The 22,522-nt window shown below is 37.8% G+C and overlaps 1 protein-coding gene across 3 annotated transcripts in view; it reads left to right on the forward strand.

Moving 5' to 3' along the window:
- SMC5 (structural maintenance of chromosomes 5) overlaps positions 1-22,522 on the forward strand; it is a 104,448-nt gene that overhangs the window by 12,497 nt on the left and 69,429 nt on the right. For all 3 annotated transcript variants that reach the window (XM_005683721.3, XM_005683722.3, XM_013965974.2), the window contains exon 3: positions 5,719-5,771. In XM_005683721.3, coding sequence (XP_005683778.1) covers positions 5,719-5,771 — 53 coding nt within the window. The remainder of the gene's footprint in view (positions 1-5,718; positions 5,772-22,522) is intronic.

The following is a 22,522-nucleotide window of genomic DNA, read 5'->3' on the forward strand; positions in this document are numbered from 1 at the left end:
AAGAGGCTCTTTAGTTCCTCTTCACTTTCTGCCATAAGGGTGGTGTCATCTGCATATCTGAGGTTATTGATATTTCTCCCAGCAATCTTGATTCCAGCTTGTGCTTCCTCCAGCCCAGCGTTTCTCATGATGTACTCTGCCCATAAGTTAAATAAGCAGGGTGACAATATATAGCCTTGATGTACTCCTTTTCCTATTTGGAACCAGTCTGTTGTTCCATGTCCAGTTCTAACTTTGCTTCCTGACCTGTATGTAGGTTTCTCAAGAGGCAGGTCAGGTGGTCTGGTATTCCCATCTCTTTCAGAATTTTCCATAGTTTACTGTGCTCCACACAGTCAAAGGCTTTGGCATAGTCAATGAAGCAGAAATAGATGTTTTTCTGGAACTCTCTTGCTTTTTCGATCATCCAGGAGATGTTGGCAATTTGATCTCTGGTTCCTCTGCCTTTTCTAAAACCAGCTTGAACATCAGGAATTTCACGGTTGATGTATTGCTGAAGCCTGGCTTGGAGAATTTTGAGCATTTCTTTACTAGCATGTGAAATGAGTGCAGTTGTGCAGTAATTTGAGCATTCCTTGGCATTGCCTTTCTTTGGGAGTGGAATGAAAAGTGACCTTTTCCATTTTCCAGTCCTGTGGCTGAGTTTTCCAAATTTGCTGACATAATTAGTGCAGCACTCTCACAGCATCATCTTTTAGAATTTGAAATAACTCAACTGGAATTCCGTCACCTCTGCTGGCTTTGTTCATAGTGATGCTTCCTCGGGCCTACTTGACTTTACATTCCTGTAGCCATGCAATTGAAAGACACTTGCTCTTTGAAAGAAAAGCTATGACCAACCTAGTCAGCATATTAAAAAGCAGAGAGATTACTTAGATGACAAAGGTTGATCTAGTCATAGTCAAAACTGTGGTTTTTCCAGTAGGCAAGTATGGATGTGAGAGTTGGAATATAAAGAAAGCTAGGTGCCCAAATATTGATGCCTTTGAATTGTGGTGTTGGAGAAGAGTCTTGAGGGTCCCTTGGACTTCAAGGAGATCCAACCAGTCCATCCTAAGGAACAGCAGTCCTGAATATTCATTGGAAGGACTAATGTTGTAGCTGAAACTTCAGTACTTCGACTACCTGATGTGAAGAACTGACTCATTTGAAAAGACCCTGATGGTAGGAAAGATTGAAGGCTGGAGGAAAAGGGGACGACAGAGGGGGAGATGGTTGGATGGCTCCGCCGACTCAATGTGCATGAGTGTGAGTAAACTCCGGGAGTTGGTGATGGACAGGGATGCCTGGTGTGCTGTAGTGCATGGTGTCACAGAGTCAGACACGACTGAGCGACTGAACTGAACTGAGGTGTAAGATAGTGTGACACTGACATTGAATCTGTGAATGCATTGATCTTGCATATCCTCACCTTCAGATATCTGAGAAATGTATGTTTAAGCCACCCACTCTGTGGGACTTTTGTTACAAAATCCCAGACTAAGGCAAGGACCTTTTTCATTCTTACTAAGGATTCCAAAACCTTTTCTGTGAGTTATATCTATTGATTAGAATTAATAATAAACTTAGAAATAATTAGCAGTTTAGAAATAAGAACTGAGAACCCCCTAAAATAGTTGATTAACAAAAATCAGTTGCATTTCTGTGTTCACTAACAGTGAACAGTAAATGCAATTGAATGCAATTAAAATGGATATTATAGCAACAAAGGTATAAGTTACATAGCTGCAAATAAAAGATATGTATGAAGAGATTATAGTTTTTATTTAAAAATGTTAACGTTTGATGCATGTCATGTTAAGTGTCATTCCAGTCAGAATTCTGTTACCGTCTATAAAAATTACAAGCTGGTTCTAAAATTTAGATGAAAAAACAGGGCCAAAAATAGCCAACCTCCTTCTAAAGAAATAGGATAAAGTGGAAAAACTTGTCTACCGGATATCAAGATGATACAAAATCATGGTAAATTAAGAATTGTGGTGTTGATGTAGGGTAGACTAGTGTGATATGACCGAATAAAGAGCCAAGATACAAAGCTTAGTAAGAACTTGGTTTATGACAGAACTGACATTGTAGGTGAGTGAGGAAGAGATGGATAAATGGTACTGAGACAGCTGGTTATTGGTATAGGAAAAGATGAAATTGAGTCCTTTCCTCATACTTTAACAAAAATTAGTTCCTGGTGGATTAAATATCTAAATGTGATTGACCAGGAAGTTTTTAGAAGAGATCGGTAGTAGTAGAAGAGAATAATTTTGTGACTTCAGGTTAAGAAAATGTCTTAAAGTATAGACCCAAAAGGAAAAGTTGATAATTTCAACTATAATAAAACTAAGGAACTTCTCTTCATCTAAAAGACACCTTGTAGAGAAAAGACTAGTCACAAATTGGGAGCATGTATATATAGAACATATAACAAGATTGATATACAGACTATATAATAAGCAAAATAATGACAACTCATAAGACATGTGAGTAAAAGATCCGCTTAAATATCTCACAGTCAAGAAGCAACCCAGCCTACCAGTACATTCCTACAGATAAGAAAAGATGCTCAACTTCATTAATTATTAGAGAAACGCACATTAGCCCTGGCAAGGTATATCTGTCAGACCCACCAGAATTCTATTGGTGCCATGTGCTTATGAGGATATAAAGCAGTGGAAACTCTGATGCATTCTTGGTGGGAATATGAATTTGTACAACCCCGTTGGAAAGTGCTATGGTATTACCTAGTAAATCTGTAAATGCTTACATCCAGTGCCTCAAAAATTCTGCTTTCTAGGTACCCTAGTCAGCTTTTGTGCATTTATACTAGGTGAAATCATGGAAATACTTATAGAAGTATTGTTTGCAGTGAATTCTGAAATAGTCAAATACAATTGAATATTATATGACAATAAAAACAAACTTTGGCTCATTGGTTAAATATAAAAAACATAATTTTAAGGAAAAATGCCATCTTGGAAAAATACACGTAATGTGAGTTTGTTTCTAGAACAGTCAAAAACATTTGGAGTCTCATACAGTAAAAAACAAAAGCAAAGGAATTAATCAGTTTAGAGATAATAAAATCAGTTTAGCGATTACATTTGTTGTTTCATTTTTTAAACTTTTAATTTTATATTGGAGTATAGCCGATTAACAACATTGTGATCACGTTTCAGCTGGACAGCAAAGGTACTCAGCCATGCATATACATGTATCCATTCTCCCCCAAACTCCCCTCCCGTCCAGGCTGCCAAATAACATTGAGTAGAGTTCCCTGTCCTATACAGTAGGACCTTATTGGTTGTCTATTTAAAATATGTAACAGTGTGTACATGTTGATCCCAAACTCCTAACTATTCCTTTCCCTCTTTCTTCCCCATTAGCTGAGAGAAAAAGGATGCAATTAGCATGAATTAAGGAATGTCAGATACACCGGTAGTAATCAGTTCCTTAAACTGGTAGATATATAGTTGTTTTATTATTTCTAAACAGTTCATGAAGTTTGTATATACTGTTGGTATATATTTCACCTGAAAACATGTTTTAAAAAGAAAGTCTAAAAGTTGGGTTACTTCACTGTAAAATACTTTTAAAACTTGAAATGATTCTTTTATTTTTCAGTAACTATTGTAAATATAATATAATCAAAGTGATATTACAGGTTTTTAAGCAAGACTTAATATTTAATGTGCTGGCTTATGTGGTGTCTCCATGAGAAGGAATCTACCTGCCAACACAGGGGATGCAGGTTCAATCCCTGGGTCAGAAAAATCTTCTGTAGAAGAAAATGACAACCCAATCCAGTATGCTTGCCTGGAGAATCTCATGAACAGAAGGAGCTGGGCTGGCTATAGTCCATGGCGTTGCAAAAGAGTCAGACACAACTTAGCGAATAAACAACAGCAAAATTTAATGTAGGTTACAAGATTGATTTGTATACCCCTTAACATTATAAGTAACCTATTCAAAACAAAATTTTTAATGCCATAAAGGAGGCATTTATGAGATAGAAAAGAAACTGCTTTATTAATGATTAATTTTGTAACCTGAGTCATCTGGAATTCAGTTTTTATTTCAGAGAACAGGGGTTGGAGTAGATAATTTCCAAGGACATACTCAGATTTTTATTAATATTGTGTTTTGTTTGTTTTTTTTGCCATACTGCACAGCTTGTTGGATTTTGGTTCCCCAACCAGGAATCTAACTCAGGCCTTTGGCAGTGAAAGTGCCAATTCTAACTGCTGGACTGCCAGGGAGTTTTTTAAACTGTAGTTTTTTAAATTGTCTGAAATTGTTTATTAAATCGTTATCTCTCTGTAATGGTCTGCTGGATTGTATTCCAAGGGCTGCCATAGTCAGAATGGATTGGGCTGTAACAATTTTCACCAACCTTCTTATTTATTTTTGTCGTGAAGATACATCTGTCCTCACCCTTGAGTAGTAGGCTTTTTAAAGGAGGCTGTGAAGTGCAGTTTTCTTAGATGACAGCTTGCAGACATTTGTGTATCCACAGATGTGTTCAGGGGATGTCCAAATTCTTAGCAAAAAATTTTTAATGTTCTATTTCTGTTTAAATGCAATATAAAAATTTAGCGTAAGCATGTTCTGCACCACTGGTACAAATACTTTATAATAAGAACTGCCTTCTGATTTTTTCATTTCTTCCATTTGGTACCAAGTATTTTAATTATTGCAACCTAATGAGCAGATGCCCCACTCTTAAAAAAATGCCATTGTTTTCCTTATTTATGAACAAACTGAAACAGAAATGTTAAGTAATCTGGTCAAGGTGAAACAGTTTGTATATGGCAGAGCTGAGATTTGAGCTGGGCATGGTCTGTGTTGAAGCCTGTACTCTTGATCATTAAACTGTACTTTCTTGTTACAGGAACAGACTTTCTTTTTCATCTTTCTGATTCTCAGTTTCATCATCTGTAAAATGGATATAATACATATCTCATAAATTTGCTCATGAGTATTAATGAGAAAATTGTATATCAAGTGCTTAGAACATAAACATAGTAATGCTTAATAAATGTTAATTGTTGTGGTTATAATTGTCATCATCATTGTCATTACCACTATTAAAAAACAATTATTTGCAAGGTGTATTTCCTACCTTTTTTGAGTTTTACTTAATTATAGCCTGTTTAAGATCCAATCTGATTTTTTTAGGTCCAGGGTCTTTTTTCATACTTTACACTCACATACATATAGAAAGCAGCTTAAATACATCTATTTTATGATATAAATTGTGCTCGCTTAAATCGTATTTACTATATTTATTGGACTATTTAGAAAGTGCTTGGTGATAGGTGTATACTAATTAATAGCAAGATGGGTACTATTAGAGTGATTACTAATAATATTTAATCTGTGCAGTTCCATAGAAGTACTGGGTCTGGAGCTTGATAACTTGGGCTCAGATTTTTGCTCTGCACTACGTACTGTTAATAGCTTTGTCATGAACTTTATAAGAGGCTCTTAGACACACAGAAAGATCAATAACTCTTAGAATATTAAAATACTGGTAGCTTAGAATATTATCATCTGTGAGTGGAATCAGTGGAGGAGCCTAAATCTGAAAAGGGTACAGTTAGAAAGTGAAGGGAGTGAATTACAGAATAGTTATTGAAAGAATCTTGATCTGACAAATAATAACGACTTTGCTACATCTCACCTGGAAATGTCACCATACAGCTCACTTTGTCTTTTTTTATATCTTAGGTTGGCTTTTTTGTGAAGAGAGGATGTTCCAAAGGCATGGTTGAAATTGAATTGTAAGTGTTAAAAGTACTGAAACCACTTTTTTCTGCATAATTTCTGAGTTTATGTTCATGCATTCCTGATAACTTTAGTCAAGAGTAATAATACAGTATTTATTGTTGTTGTTCAGTCGCTAAGTCGTGTCTGACTGTTTGCAGCCCCATGGACTGCAGCACTCCAGGCTTCCGTGTCCTTCACTATCTCCTGGAGTTCACTCAGATTCACGTTTAATTAGTTGATGATGCTATCTAACCATCTCATCCCCTGACACTGCCTTCTCCTTTTGCCTTTATTCTTTCCTAGCATCAGGGTATTTTTCAGTGAGTTGGCTGTTCATGTCAGATGCCAAAATATGGGAGCTTCAGCATTAGTTCTTCCAGTGAACATTCAGGGTTGATTCCCTTTTAAGATTGACTAGTTTGATGTCCTTGCTGTCCAAGGGAATGTCAAGAGTCATCTCCAGCACCACAGTTCTGTGGCATCGGTTCTTCAGTGCTCAGCCTTCTTTATTTTCCAACTCCCACATTCATACATGACTACTGGAGAAACCGTAGCTTTGACTATATGGACTTTTGTTGGCAAAGTGATATCTTTGCTTCTTAATATGCTATCTAGGTTTGTCATAGCTTTCCTTCTAAGGAGCAAGTGTCTTTTAATTTTGTGGCTGCAGTCACTGTCTGCAGTAATTTTGAAGCCCAAGAAAATAAAGTCTGCTTCCACTTTTCTCCTCTCTATTTGCCATGAAGGGATGTGACTGGGTGCCATGATCTTAAGTTTTTTGAATGTTGAGTTTTAAGCCAATTTTTTCAGTCTTTCATCCTCATCAAGAGGCGCTTTAGTTTCTCTTCACTTTCTGCCATTAGAGTGATATCATCTGCATGTCTGAGATCGTTGATATTTCTCCTGTCAATCTTGATTCCAGCTTGTGATTGATCCAGCCCAGCACTTTTCATAATGTACTCTGTATCAGTTAAATTCAGTCACTCAGTCTCGTCCATCTCTTTGCGACCCTATGAATTGCAGCACGCCAGGCCTCCCTGTCCATCACCAACTCCTAAAGTTTACTCAAACTTATGTCCATCAAGTCAGTGATGCCATCTAGCCATCTCATCCTCTGTCATCCCCTTCTCCTGCCCCCAATCCCTCCCAGCATCAGAGTCTTTTCCAATGAGTCAACTCTTCGCATGAGGTGGCCAAAGTACTGGAGTTTCAGCTTTAGCAGCATTCCTTCCAAAGAACACCCAGGACTCAACTCCTTTAGAATGGACTGGTTGGATCTCCTTGGAGTCCAAGGGACTCTCAAGAGTCTTCTCCAGCACCACAGTTCAAAAGCATCAATTCTTCAGCACTCAGCTTTCTTCACAGTCCAACTCTCACATCCATACATGACCACAGGAAAAACCATAGCCTTGACCAGACGGACCTTTGTTGGCAAAGTAATGTCTCTGCTTTTTAATATGCTCTCTAGGTTGGTCATAACTTTCCTTCCAAGGAGTAAGCGTCTTTTAATTTCATGGCTGCAGTCAACCATCTGCAGTGATTTTGGAGCCCAAAAAAATAGTCTGCCGCTGATTCCACTGTTTCCTCATCTATTTCCCATGAAGTGATGGGACCGGATGCCATGACCTTCGTTTTCTAAATGTTGAGCTTTACACCAACTTTTTCACTCTTCTCTCACTTTCATCAAGAGGCTTTTTAGTTCCTCTTCACTTTCTGCCATAAGGGTGGTGTTATCTGCGTATCTGAGGTTAATATTTCTCCTGGCAATCTTGATTCCAGCTTGTGTTTCTTCCAGCCCAGTGTTTCTCATGATGTACTCTGCTTATAAGTTAAATAAGCAGGGTGACAATATACAGCCTTGACGTACTCCTTTTCCTATTTGGAGCCAGTCTGTTGTTCCATGTCCAGTTCTAACTGTTGCTTCCTGACCTGCATATAGGTTTCTCAAGAGGCAGGTCAGGTGGTCTGGTATTCCCATCTCTCTCAGAATTTTCCACAGTTTATTGTGATCCACACAGTCAAAGGCTTTGGCAAAGGCAATAAAGCAGAAATAGATTTTTTTTTTGAACTCTCTTGCTTTTTTGATGATCCAGTGGATGTTGGCAATTTGATCTCTGACAGTATACAGCCTTGTGGTACTCATTTTACAAGTTTTAACCAGTCCATGAAAGGTTCTAACTGGTTCTAAAGGTTGCTTCTTGACCAGCATGCAGGTTTCTTAGGAGGCAGGTAAGGTTGTCTGGTATTCCCTTCTCTTTAAGATTTTTTTCAGTTTGTTGTAATACACATATTCAAAGGCTTTACCGTAGTCAATGAAACAGAAGTAAATGTTTTTCTGGACTTGCTTTGGTTTCTCTATGATCCAATGAATGTTGGCGATTTGAACTCTGTTTCTTCTGCCTTCTCTAAACCCATCTGGAAGTTCTTACTTCATATACTGTTGAAACCAAGCTTGAAGAATTTTCAGTGTAACCTTACTAGCATGCAAAATGTGCATAATTATACAGTAGTTTGTAGATTGTTTGACACTGCCCTTCTCAGGGATTGGAATGAAAACTGACCTTTTCCAGTCCTCTGACCACTGCTGGATTTTCCAAATTTGCTGACATACTGAGTGCAGCACTTCTACAGCATCATCTTTTAGGATTTTAAATAGCTCAGCTGGAATTCCCATCACCTTCACTAACCTTGTTTGTAGTAAAGCTTCCTGAGGCCTACTTGACTTCACTCTAGGATGTCAAGCTCTAGGTCAGTGACCACACCATCTTGGTTATCTGGTTCATTGAGACCTTTTTTTATAATTCTTCTGTGTATTCTTTCTACCTCTTTTTAGTCTCTTCTGCTTCTGTTAGGTCCTTACTGTTTCTGTCCTTTATCATGCTCATTCTTGTGTGAAATGTTCCCTTGATATCTCCAGTTTTCTTGAAAAGTTTTCCTCTACTTCTTTGCACTGTTCACTGTTCTTATCCCTTCTGTTTTCTGGAACTCTGCATTCAGTTGGGTATATCTTTCCCTTTTGCCCTTGCTTTTTGCTCTTTTTCTTTTCTCAGCTATGTATAAAGCCTCCTTACACAACAATTTTGCCTTCTTGCATTTCTTTTCCTTTGGGGTGGTTTTGGTCACTGCCTCCTGTACAAGGTTATGCACCTCTGTCCATAGTTGTTCATAACTCTGGCTACCAGATCTAATCTCTTGAATCTATTCATCACCTCTACTGTATGATTTTAAGGGATTTGAATTAGGTCATACCTGAATGGCCTAGTGGTTTTCCCTACTTTCTTCAAGTTAAGCCTGAGTTTTGCATGAGGAGGTGACTATCTGAGCCACAGCTCCAGGTCTTGGTTTTGCTGACTATTAGAGTTTCACCATCTTTGACTGCAAAGAATATAATCGGTCGTATTTTGGTATTGACCATTTGGTGATGTGTGTGTGTAGGGTCATCTCTTGTGTTGTTGTAAGAGGTTGTTTGCTATGTCCAGTGTGTTCTCTTGAGAAAACTCTGTTAGCCTTTGCCCTGCTTCATTTTGTACTCCAGGGCCAGACTTGCCTGTTACTCTAGGTATCTCTTGACTTCCTACTCTTGCATTCTAGTACCCTACGATGAAAAGGGCATCTTTTTTTGGTTAGTTCTAGAAAGTCTTAGAGGTCTTAATAGAATTGTTCAACTTCAGCTTCTTCAGCATCAGTGGTATAATACTATATTATGACATTAATATTAGAAATAATATTTAAGGAATACTTCATCCAGAAAAGTTTCTTTTTTCTTTAATGCAGCTTTTAAAACCTGAATTGTAAGGACTTTTTTCTGGAAAAATTCATAAGAAATTAGAAATTTATGGGAGATAATGAAATGATGAAATTTATGGGAGATATGGGAGTATTATTTCATACCACCCTACCCTAGTGGTATGATCTCCATACCACTATTAAATATTCATTATTCATTAAGAAGTTGCAGTATTTTTACAAACTTAAGCATTTTTTTAATCTTTCAGAAATATTTATTTATTTGGCTGCATCTCAGTCGCATGCACAGGATCATTGTTAAGGTGTGCAGGCTTCTTTATAGTTGTGGCATGCAGTCTCTAGAGCATGCAGACTCAGAGACTGTGATACACAGTCTCTCTATTTGTGGCTTCAGCTCCCTAGTTGTGCACTGGCTTAGTTGCTCTGCAACATATGGGTTCTTAGTCCCCTGACCAGGGATCAAACCTGTATCCCCTGCATTGGAAGGCAAATTTTTAACCACTGGACCAGCAGGGAAATTTTTTTTTTTTTTTTCTGATTTTTGAAAGCAAAATACTTGATTGTTAGAAAAAAAAAAACAAACTTAATCTAGGGTTGTATTCTAGAAACAATCTTTGTTAGTAGTTTGGTCAATTTCATGTATGGCAAAAACTTGGCATTTATATCACCATTTTCTGTTCCCTCCCTTATGGCAGAAATCAATAATTCATTATAGTATTCTCTTCCCTTAACTAGATATTCCAAGTCTACCGCTCTTGGCAGCAATTTCTGATGGATGAGAGTTCCTCTCCAAGATGAAAGCAGTATATCCTTCATGTATATACTTTGTTTTTTATACATAAAAAACATGTGTACAATATGTGCATTCTTTAGATGATTTTTGGATCATTTTTTGGAATGTTTATAGAGAGTTATTGAATTTTCATAGCTGAAATAGCTCTTAAAAAATGCCTAATAGCCCTGTCATTTTATGGGATATAAAGAAATGGTCTTTTTGTTCAAAAATTGTTGGAAATTTTTAAAACTTATGTAGAGATGAGAAAGAGGCCCACATAGAAGGAAACAGTTAAGAGATTATGTTCAACTTACTAAAATATAATGGTATTTTACTGAAGGATATAAAACTAAGGCCTGAATAAATGGGGACGCTTATTATGTTCTAAAAATATAAAATTGCAATTATCATCAGCATGTCAGTCATTTCCACACTAATGCATAAATCTGATAAAATTCCAGTGAGAGTCTCAACAGTTTATAAGTTGATTATAAAGTTCATCTGGAAGAATAAATGTGCCAGAAACCCAAGAGGTTTTGAAAAAGCACAATCATGAATAAGACATTTGTGTAACAGATGTTAAACTGAACAGTAAAGCTTTTTTTAAATTTAATTTTTATTTTACATAGGAGTATAGTTGATTTACAGTGTTGGGTTAGTTCCATCACTGTACAGCTGAGTGATTCAGTTATACATATATCTATTCATTTTCAGATTCTTTTCCTGTATAGGTTATTGCAGAATATTGAGTAGAGTTTCCTGTGCAAATAGGAGATCTCTGTTGATTATCTATTTTATATATAGTAGTGTGTATATGTTAATCCTAAACTCCTAATTTGTCCCTTTCCCCCACATGCCCTCACCTGGTGACCACAAAATCTGCTTTGGAAATCTGAGTCTGTTTCTGTTATGCAAATAAGTTCGTTTGTATCACTTTTTTTTTTTTTTTTAAGATTCCACACATATGTGTTACCATATGATATTTATTTTTCTCTGAGTTACTTCACTTAGTATGATCATTTCTAGGTCCATTCATGTTGCTGCAGATGACATTATTTCATTCTTTATAATGGCTGAGTAATATTCCATTGTGTATATGTATCACACCTTCTTTATCCATTTCTCTGTTGATGGACATTTAGGTTGCTTCCATTTCTTGGCTCTTTTAAATAGTGTAAACCATATGGTAATTCTGTGTTTAGTTTCTTAGGGAATCTCCATACAGTTTTTTGTAGTGGCTGTACCAATTTTCATTCCCACCAACAGTATAGGAGTGTTTCCTTTTCTCCACACCTCTCTAGCATTTATTGTTTGTAGAGTTTTTTGATGATGGCTATTCTGAGTAGTGTGAAATGATACTTCATTATAGTTTTGATTTGCATTTCTCTAATAATAAGTGGTGATGAGCATCTTTTCAAATGTGTTTGTTGAGATCACCTATATGCCTTCTTTAGGGAAATGTTTAAGTCTTCTGCCTGTTTGATTGGGCTGTTTGTTTTTTATATTGAGCTGCGTGAACGTTTGTATGTTTTGGAAGTTAATTCCTTGTCAGCTGCTTCATTTGCAAATAGTTTCTCTCATTCTGAGGATTGTCTTTTTGTCTTGTTTATAGTTTCCTTTGCTGTGCAAAAGCCTTCAAGTTAAGTAGGTCCCATTTGTTTATTTTTATTACTGTAGATCAGTTCAAAAAGATAATGGTGTGGTTTATGTCAAAGAGTGTTCTGCCTACGTTTTCCTTTCCTCTAAGAGTTTTATTTTATAGTATTCAGCCTTACATTCAGGTCTTTAATCCATTTTGAGTTTCTTTTTGTGAGTGGTGGTAGAGAATGTTCTGATTTCATTTTTTTTTACATGTAGCTGTCAAGTTAATAACGCTGTTAATAGTATGGTATTAAGTACAGAAAAATTAGAGGAACAGAATGAAGAAAATAATAACAGTTCTAAATGCATGTAAGAGTTTAATTTATGAGAGGTGGTATGTAAGGTGGCTATGTAAAGGTATATAAAGGTGGCTATATAAGTATGGGGTATAAATTTATGCAGGCTTCCCTGGTGGCTCAGCTGGTAAAGAATCCACCTGCAGTGCGGGAGACCTGGGTTCGACCCTTGGGTTGGGAAGATCCCCTGGAGAAGGGAATGGCTCCCTATTCCAGTATCCTGGCCTGGAGAATTCTATAGACTGTATACTCCATGGGATCACAAAGAGTAGGACACAACTGAGTGACTTTCACTCTCCCAGGTTTTAGTTAAGTTCAGTTGCTCAGTCACGTCTGACTCTTGCAGCCCCATGGAACGCAGTACACCAGGCTTCTCTGTCCATCAGCAACTCCTGGAGCTTGCTCAACTCACGTTAGTTGAGTTGGTGATGCCATCCAACCATCTCATCCTCTGTTGTCCCCTTCTCTTCTTGCCTTCAATCTTCCCCAGCATCAGGGTCTTTTCCAGTGAGTCACTTCTTCACATCAGGTGGCCAAAGGATTGGAGTTTCAGCTTCAGCATCGTCCTTCCAATGAATATTCAGGATTGATTCCCTTTAGGATTCACTGGTTGGATCTCCTTGCAGTGCAGGGGACTCTCAGGAGTCTCCTCCAGCACCACAGTTTAAAGGCATCAGTTCTTTGGCACTCAGCCTTTTTTGTTGTCCAGCTCTTACATCCATACATGACTACTGGAAAAACCATAGCTTTGACTAGATGGACCTTTGTCATCAAAGTATGTCTCTGCTTTTTAATACGCTGTCTAGGTTGGTCATAGCTTTTCTTCCAAGGAGTAAGCATCTTTTAATTTCATGGCTGCAGTTACAATCTGCAGTGATTTTGGAGCCCAATAAAATAAAGTATGTCACTGTTTCCATTGTTTCCTCATCTATTTGGCGTGAAGTGATGGGACCAGATGCCATGATCTTAGTCTTTTGAATGCTGAGTTTTAAGACAGCTTTTTCACTCTCCTTTTTCACTTTCATCAAGAGGCTTTTTAGTTCTTCGCTTTCTGCCATAGTGTCATCCACGTATTTGAGGTTATTGATACTTCTACTGGAAATCTTAATTCCAGCTTGTGCTTCATCCAGCCTGACATTTCACATGATAAACTCTGCATGTAAGTTGAATCAGCAGTGTGACAATATAGAGCCTTGACGTACTCCTTTCCCAATTTTGAACCAAGTCTATTGTTGGTTCTTGACCTGCATACAGATTTCTCAGGAGGCACGTAAGGTGGTTTAGTATTCCCATCTAGTCAAGAATTTTCCACAATTTGTTGTGATCTACGCAGTCAAAGACTTTGGCGTAAGCAATAAAGCAGAAGTAGATGTTCTGGAATTCTCGTTCTTTTTTGATGATCCAGTGGATGTTGGCAATTTGAACTCTGGTTCCTCTGCCTTTTCTAAATCCAGCTGGAACATCTGCAAGTTCACGGTTTACGTATTGTTGAAGCCTGGCTTGGAGAATTTTGAGCATTACTTTGTTAGCATGTGAGATGAGTACAATTGTGCAGTAGTTTGAATGTTCTTTGGCATTGCCTTTCTTTGGGATTGGAATGAAAACTGACCTTTTGCAGTCCTGTGGCCACTGCTTAGTTTTCCAAATTTGCTGGCAGGTTGAATACAGTACTTTTAACAGAACTGTCTTTTAGGATTTGAAATAGTTCAAGTGGAATTCCATCTCCTCCGATAGTTTTGTTCGTAGTGATGCTTTCTAAGGCCCACTTGACTTCGCATTCCAGGATGTGTGGCTCTAGGTTTGTGATCACACCATCATGGTTATCTGGGTCATAAAGAGTATTTTTGTACAGTTCTTCTGAGTTTTCTTGCCACCTCTTCTAAATATCTTCTGCTTCTGTTAGGTCCATACCATTTCTGTCCTTTATTGTGCCCCTCTTTGCATGAAATGTTCCCTTGGTATCTCCAATTTTCTTGAAGAAATCTCTAGTTTTCCTATTCTGTTTTTTTCCTGTTTCTTTGCATTGCTCACTGAGGAAGGCTTTCTTATCTCTCCATGCTGTTCTTTGGAACTCTGCATTCAAATGGAATTTTCTTTCCTTTTCTCCTTTGCCTTTAGCATCTCTTCTTTTCTCAGCCTCCTCAGACAACCATTTTGCCTTTTTGCATTTCTTTTTCTTTGGGATGGTCTTGATCACTGCCTCCTGTACAATGTCACAAACCTCCATCCATAGTTCTTCAGGCCTTTTGTCTATTAGATCTAATCTTGAAATTACTTGTTGCTTCCACTGTATAATCGTAAGGAATTTCATTTAGGTCATAACCTGAATGATGTAGTGGTTTTCCCTACTTTCTTCAATTTAGGTCTGAATTTGGCAATAAGGAGTTCATGATCTGAGCCACAATCAGCTCCCAGTCTTATTTTTGCTGAGTGTACAGTGCTTCTCCAATTTTGGCTGCAAAGAATATAAGCAGTCTGATTTTGGTATTGACCATCTGGTGATGTCTATGTGTAGAGTCTTCTCTCGTGCTGTTGGAAGAGGGCATTTTCTGTGACCAGTGCGTTCTCTTGACAAAACTGTTGCCTTTACCTTGCTACATTTTGTACTGCAAGACTGAATTTGCCTGTTACTCCAGGTACATCTTGCTGCTGCTGCTAAGTCGCTTCATTCGTGTCCAAATCTGTGCGACCCCATGGACGGCAGCCCACCAGGCTCCCTCATCCTTGGGATTCTCCAGGCAAGAACACTGGAGTGGGTTGCCAGTTCCTTCTCCAATGCATGAAAGTGAGAAGTGAAAGTGAAGTTGCTCAGTCGTGTCCGACTCTTCACGACCCCATGGACTGCAGCCTACCAGGCTCCTTGCATTCCAGTCCCCTAAAATGAAAAGGAATCTTTTTTGAGTGTTAGTTCTAGAAGGTCTTGTAGGTCTTCATAGAACCATTCAACTTCAGCTTCTTCAGCATTACTGGTTGGGGCATAGACTTGGATTACTATATTGAATGGTTTGCCTTGGAAATGAACAGAGCTCATTCTGCCGTTTTTGAGATCACATCCAAGTACTGCATTTTGGACTCTTGTTGACTATGATGGCTACTCCATGTATTCTAAGGGATTCTTATGCACAGTACTAGATATAATGGTCATGTCAGTTAAATTCACCCATTCCAGTCCACTTTAGTTCACTGATTCCTAAAATGTTGATGTTCACTCTTGCCATTTCCTGTTTGACCACTTCTAATTTACCTTGATATCTGGACCTAACATTTCAGGTTCCTTTCCCAAGTGGCAGAGTAGTAAAGAATCCACCTGCTAGGGCAGGAGATGAAAGAGATGTGGGTTCAATTCTTCAGTTAGGAAGATCCCCTGAGGAAGGAAATGGCAAACCACTCCAGTATTCTTGCCTGGAAAATTCCATGGACAGAGGAGCCTGGCAGGCTGCAGTCCATGGGTTCGCAAAGAGTCTGTTGGACATGGCTTAGCAAATAAATTACTCAAACTGAGTTGAAATAATTGGCTGTTAGTTGTTTAAAACAGATAAATTTATAACTTTATCAGGTAGTCCTGTACATAAGTAAAATTTTGATTTTAAAAGTCTTTAGACTGAGTGAAAAAATATGTAGGTTTAAAAAGAACAGAAAAATGGTGTAGAATATTTTTTAAATCTCAGTAGAGGGAAAGACCTTACTCAGTAAAACAGGATAGCCAATAACCATATAAAGGAAAATGGAAGGAACTCGAAGGAAGAGAAGGCTGTTTTGATGCCTGGAACTGCTTGGCCTCTGCCCAACCATGTGGAAAGGTAGGTTGAGGATAGCTGGTCTTCACTTAAGATAGCCTGGGACCTGGGACCGTTTCTCAGAATACTTGAACATGGACAGATATCCCCTGAAGCAACAGAATACAGAGAAACTGTAAGGGACTGAAAATAATTGCACACATGGAAGTTGGTACAATCATGAACAGTAAGATACAGAAAAAGCCATAAATCAACAGAAGTACCAGTAGCAAAAGCAGGGCACTGTGTGTGATTCTTGCACACAGCACCACCAAGGTGGTGGGCAGGGTGGCGAGCAGATTGTCTAAGCTATACCGCCTGCCCAACCCACGTAATCTGCCCCTGTTGTTACCTGGACCCAAACAGCTCCTCTTTTGGAGTGAGCATGGGTACCAGACTCATGTTTTCACTGCTTCATGCTGCAGCAAGAGCTCTGTAAAACCTTGCCTGGAAAAGAAAAAAAGATAGGAAATTTAGGCTCCATAAAAATTCAGCCCAAAATAATGGCACCATAGTTAAAAATGAGTGATCGATGGGAGGAAACATTTTCAGCACAGATCATATGTACACGTCTTAAAATGACTAAGATTTTAGTATCTCATTAAGTCAGTAAAAATTATATGCAACTTAATAGGAAATAAGCAAAGAAATTTAATACAAAGTAATACAAATGACAAGTATTTTAAAAAAAAGACTACATCTTACTAGTTACAAAGGAAATCAAGATGAAGATTGTTTTCCTCTCAGAAAAATTTAAAATAAAGTTCAATCATATGAAGTTACAGAAAAGAGAATCCTGTCATGCACTATCATGGGAGTATAGGCACTATATCCTATTCTGCAGTATCTGTTAAATTTTAAATAACAAGTATTCTTTGGTTCAGTCACTGTTCTAGAAAAAGATTGCTCACTGGCATAATGTAGGTTTTTCCTGATTATAATGATGAAAATTATGAATAACTCAGATGTCCATTGCCTGAAAAATGGCTAAACAAATTATGATATATCCATACCATAACACATTATTGAGCCATACAAAGGACTGAAGTACTGATAGATCCTGTAACATGGGTAAACCTTGCAAAGATTATGCTTGGTGAAGAAACTAGACACAAAAGATTGCATATTGCATGATTCCATTTCTATGAAATGTCCAGGATAAGTAAATTCATGAGACAGAAAATAGATTAGTGGTTGCTGGGGTTTGAGTGGAGGAAAGAATGAGGAGTGACTGGTTTTAATAGGTATGGGCTTTTCTTTTGAGTGATAAAAATATTCTGAAATTAGATGATGGTGATGGTTGTATAACTTTGTGAATGTACTTAACCCCTGTTGATACACACCCTTAACTGACACCTAAAAATGGCTAAAATAGTAAATTTTATCATCTTTTAAAAAAAAGAACATTAATTGTACACATTAAAATAATGGATTCTATGATTTGTGAATTATATCTCAGTTTAAAAAACACAAGCATACCTTGTTTCATTGTGCTTTACAGATGTGTTTATACAAATTAAAGTTTTGAGGCAACCCTGCATTGTCAAATGATGGTTAGCGTTTTTTAGAAATAAAATATTTTCACTAAGGTAGGTTATTTTTTTTAGACGTAATGCTTTTCACACTTAGTAGACTATAGTATAGTATAAACATAACTTTCATTTGTAAGGGGAAACCAAAAAACTGATACAGTATACTTTATTGCAATGTTTACTTTATTGCAGTGTTTGGAACCAAACCTGCAATGTATCTGAGATATGACTGTAATTGCAAAGATACTGCTAGGTTAGCACTGATCATGATGGTTTCCTAGATACCGAAACTGTAAAAGTATACTAAACCAAGTATATTTATAAAACACAGAGGGAGTATTAACATTTAAGTTTCAGAAGTCCATTAAGGAGGGCTGTAGGTCTTAAACACTCCTGACTTTTTACTCTTGAGTCATCAAAGCCCTGCTATCTTCTTGTTATCTAAAGAGGTTAACTATTCTGGTGTTCAGTAGCTACTTGCTCTAATAATCTAACCAGTGACTGTTAACCAGAGTTCTGTTACCAGGTCTAACACAAGGGAAGATTTCCTTTCCACATACTCAACATGATTATGTTGTGTTCTTTTGTTCAGTTAGGGTCCTTGTGGCTTTGAGAATACCAAGCCCAAAATGGCTGCTATCAGTCGTCAAAACTGTCATTGCTGTTGAATGGAGGCAATAACTGATCATATATTCATTGAAGGGAATGGTGGGTAGAATAAATGGTCTCTGAAATGCATTTATGCAGTCATTTTTCAAATATGTTTTAGTACATTGAGGGATACAGCATTCTTATTTGGGAGGAATAGCATTCTGCCATCCTGGAATATATTGTTGTTGTTGTTCAGTCATTAGTCATGTCCAACTCTTTGTGATCCTGTGGACTGCAGCACACCAGGCTTCCCTGTCCTTCACCATCTCCTGGAGCTTGCTCAATTGAGTCAGTGATGCCATCCAAACATCTCGTCCTCTGTCATCCCCTTCTCCTCCTGACTTCAGTTTTTCCCAGCATCAGGGTCTTTTGTAATGGGTTGGCTCTTCACATCTGGTGACCAAAGTATTGGAGCTTCAGCTTCAGGATCAGTCCTTCCAGTGAATATTCAGGACTGATTTCCTTTAGGATGGACTGGTTGGATCTCCTCGCTGTCCAAGAGACTCTCAAGAGTCTTCTCCAACACCACAGACCATAGCATCAATTCTTTAGCAATCAGCCTTCTTTATTGTCTAACTCTCATATCCATACATGACTACCAGAAAAACCATAGTTTTGACTCTGTGTATCTTTGTTGGCAAAGTGATGTCTCTGCTTTTTAATACTGTCTAGGTTGGCCATAGCTTTTCTTCCAAGGAGCAAGCATCTTTTAGTTTCATGGCTGCAGTCACCATTTGCAGTGATTTTTTTTTTTTTTAGCCCAAGAAAATAAAGTCTGTCACTGTTTCCATTGTTTCCCTATCTGTTTGCCATGAAGTAATGGACTGGATGCGGTGATCTTAGTTTTTTGAATGTTGAGTTTTAAGACAGCTTTTTCACTGTCTTCTTTCACTTTCATCAAGAGGCTCTTTAGTTCCTCCTTGCTTTCCGCCATAAGGGTGGTGTCATCTGCATATCTGAGGTTATTGATATTTCTCCCAGCCTTCTTAATTCCAGCTTGTGCTTCATCTAGCCCGGCATTTTGCTTGATATACTCTGTATGTAAGTTAAATAAGCAAGGTGAAAATATACAGCCTTAACCTACTCCTTTCCCAGTTTTGAACAACCAGTCCATTGTTCCGTATCCGGTTCTGACTGTTGCTTCTTGACCGGCATACAGATTTCTCAGGAGGCAGGTAAAGTGGTCTGGTATTCCCATCTCTTTAAGAATTTTCCAGTTTGTTGTGATCCACACAGTCAAAGGCTGTAGTGTAGTCAATGAAGCAGAAGTAGATGTTTTTCTGGAATTCCCTTGTTTTTTGTATGATCCAGCAGATATTAGCAATTTGATCTCTTTTTCTTCTGCCTTTTCTAAATCCAGGTTTTACATCTGAAAGTTCTAGGTTCACATACTGTTGAAGCCTAGCTTGAAGGATTTTGAGCATTACCTTACTAGCATATGAAATGAGTGCAGCTGTATGGTAGTTTGAACATTCTTTGGAATTGCCCTTCATTGGGATTGGAATGAAAACTGACCTTTTCCAGTCCTGGGGCCACTGCTGAGTTTTCCAAATTTGATGGCATATTGAGTGCAGCACTTCAACAGCATCATCTTTTAGAATTTGAATAGCTCAGCTGGAATTCCATGACTTTACTAGCCTTTTCTTAGTAATGCTTCCAAAGGCCCACTTGACTTCACACTCCAGTATGTCTGGCTCTGTCTACACGAGTGATCGCACTGTCATGGTTATGTGTGTCATTGAGACCTTTAGTTCTTCTGTGTTTTCTTGTCACCTCTTCTTAATATCTTCTGCTTCTGTTAGATCAATACCATTTTGGTCCTTTATTGTGCTCATCTTTGCATGAAATGTTGCCTTGGTGTATCTGTAATTTTCTTGAAGAGATCTCTGGTCTTTCCCCTTCTATTGTTATCTTTTATTTCTTTGCTTTGATCACTAAGGAAGGCTTTCTTATCTCTCTGCTATTCTTTGGAACTCTGCATTCAGATGGGTATATCTTTCCTTTTCTCCTTTACTTTTTGCTTTTCTTCTTTTCTCAGCTATTTGTAAGCCCTCCTCAGACAACCATTTTGCCTATTTCATTTCTTTTTCTTGGGGATGGTTTTGGTCACTACCTCCTGTATAATATTACGAATATATGTCTATAGTTCTTCAGGCACTTTGTCAGATCTAGTCCCACGAATCCATTCATCACCTCCACTGTATAATCATAAGGGATTTGATGTCGGTTGTACCTGAATGGCCTAGTCGTTTTCCCTACTTTCTTCAATTTAAGTCTGAATTTTGCAATAAGGAGCTCATGATCTGAGCCACAGTCAAGCTCCCAGTCTTGTTTTTGCTGACTGTATAGAATTTCTCCATCTTTGGTTGCAAAGAGTGTAATTAGTCTGATTTCAGTATTGACCATCTGGTGATGTCCACGTGTAGCGTCATCTCTTGTGTTGTTGGAAGGAGGTGTTTGCTATGACCAGTGCATTCTCTTGGCAAATCTCTGTTAGCCTTTGCCCTGCTTCATTTTGTAGTCTTAATGCCAATCTTGCCTGTTACTCCAGGTATCTCTCTCTCTTTTTCAAAAAATTAATTTATTTATTTTAATTGGAGGCTAAATACTTTACAACATTGTAGTGGTTTTTGCCATACATTTACTCCAGTTATCTCTTGACTTCCTACTTTTGGATTCCAGACCCCTATGATGAAAAGGACATTTGTTTTCTTTTAGTGTTAACTACTAGAAGGTCTTGTATGTCTTCCTAGAACCATTCAGCTTTTTTGGCATTAGTGGCTGGGACATAGACTTGGTACTGTGATGTTGAATGGTTTGCCTTGTAAACGAACAGAGATCATTGTGTCATTTTTGAGATGGCACCCAAGTACTGCATTTCAGGTAGAGGAATCTGTAAATGCTAAGACCCCCGAAGTGGTACGTAGTGTCACTGGATTTTGTTAAATAGGAGGAGTAAAAGATAAGTTCTGAAAATATAAGGGAGCCAGCTCATTAGGCTTTGTAGACTAATGTAAGGAATTGTTTTGAATAAGCTGTGAAGCCATCAGAATTTGAGCAGAGAGGTGACATCATTTAATGGCTTAAATTTTAATCAGATCATTTAGGTTGCTCTGTGAAAAATAGACTGTAAGAAAACAGGCAAAAGCAAGGAAATCAATGAAGCTTGTAATGTAATAATTCTAAGAGAAAGTAAAATAGTCTAAAATTTGCTCACAAATTGAATATAGAATATGAAAGAGAGAGGGGCATTGAAGAGGAAGTATACCAATATAGGGTATCTGGCATCCTTAAGAGTGGAGTTTCTCTTAACTGAGGTAACGAAACCTGCATCTGGAGGTTTTAGGGTAAGATCAGAAGGTCATTTTGAAGTAAACCATATTTCATCAAATTAAGATGCCACCATTGTAAAATGCAACTTCCAGTTAAACTATGAAACAGTTTGAAATATGCAACTTAGTTTCGGAACTGTTAAGATGGAAAAGAACAGCAACAAAAATAGATGCTTTTAAGAGTCAGTAAAATACAGAGTAAAGTTTGAAATGCTTATATAGACATTCAGGTAAAAATGTTGCCAAGGCCTGTGATGAGCTAAATCTCATTCAGTTTTGTGTCTTCATTTTACGTAAATTGAAATGTTGAATGGGCAGTTAGTCCCCCCCCCCCCCCCGCCGCCCCCTTCTTATTAGAGGAGAAGTCTGGGCCAAAGGGCCATAGGGAGTTGTTGGTAGGGTGGTTGAAATCTCCAAGGGAGAAGATGCAGATGTAGGAAGGAAGTCTGTAAGAAGTAGATTCTGTTGTACTGCTGCATTTAGAGGCTGAACATGGGGAAAGGAAACTGGGAAGAATGCTAGTGAGTGAGAAGAATGCAGTACCTGGAAAGCACTTAAGGAGGAGTCCAATGCTGTTGACCTGTCCAGTACTTCTGACAGGTGGAGCAAAATAAAGACAAAGAACTTTCATCAGATTTAGTTCATTGTAGGGTTTGGGGGAAGTGGTGTTTTATTTATTCCTATTGTATGTTCAGGAAAGGCCTGTTGGGAAGTGAGAACTGAATGAGAACCATAATAACTGGGAGTAGAGTATTCCAGGCAGATGGAATAGTTTGTGCTGAGGATCTCCGGCAAAATTAAATTTGTTGTTGCTGAGGAACAGAAAAATGATAGTGAGGCTGGAGTGAAATGAGATACTTGTTGTAGGACTTTGAAAGATATGATTTACTTGTTTAGAGGTATTCCTTGTTGTTCCTGATTTCATGTTCTTTTAATTATAACTAGCAAGTGAATTTTATCAGCATGTATTAAATTGATTATATTATTTTAATTTAATTTAAATTAAATTTAAATA

Source organism: Capra hircus, chromosome 8 (genome assembly GCF_001704415.2).
Source record: "Capra hircus breed San Clemente chromosome 8, ASM170441v1, whole genome shotgun sequence".
In the NCBI taxonomy this organism is placed as follows: domain Eukaryota; kingdom Metazoa; phylum Chordata; class Mammalia; order Artiodactyla; family Bovidae; genus Capra; species Capra hircus.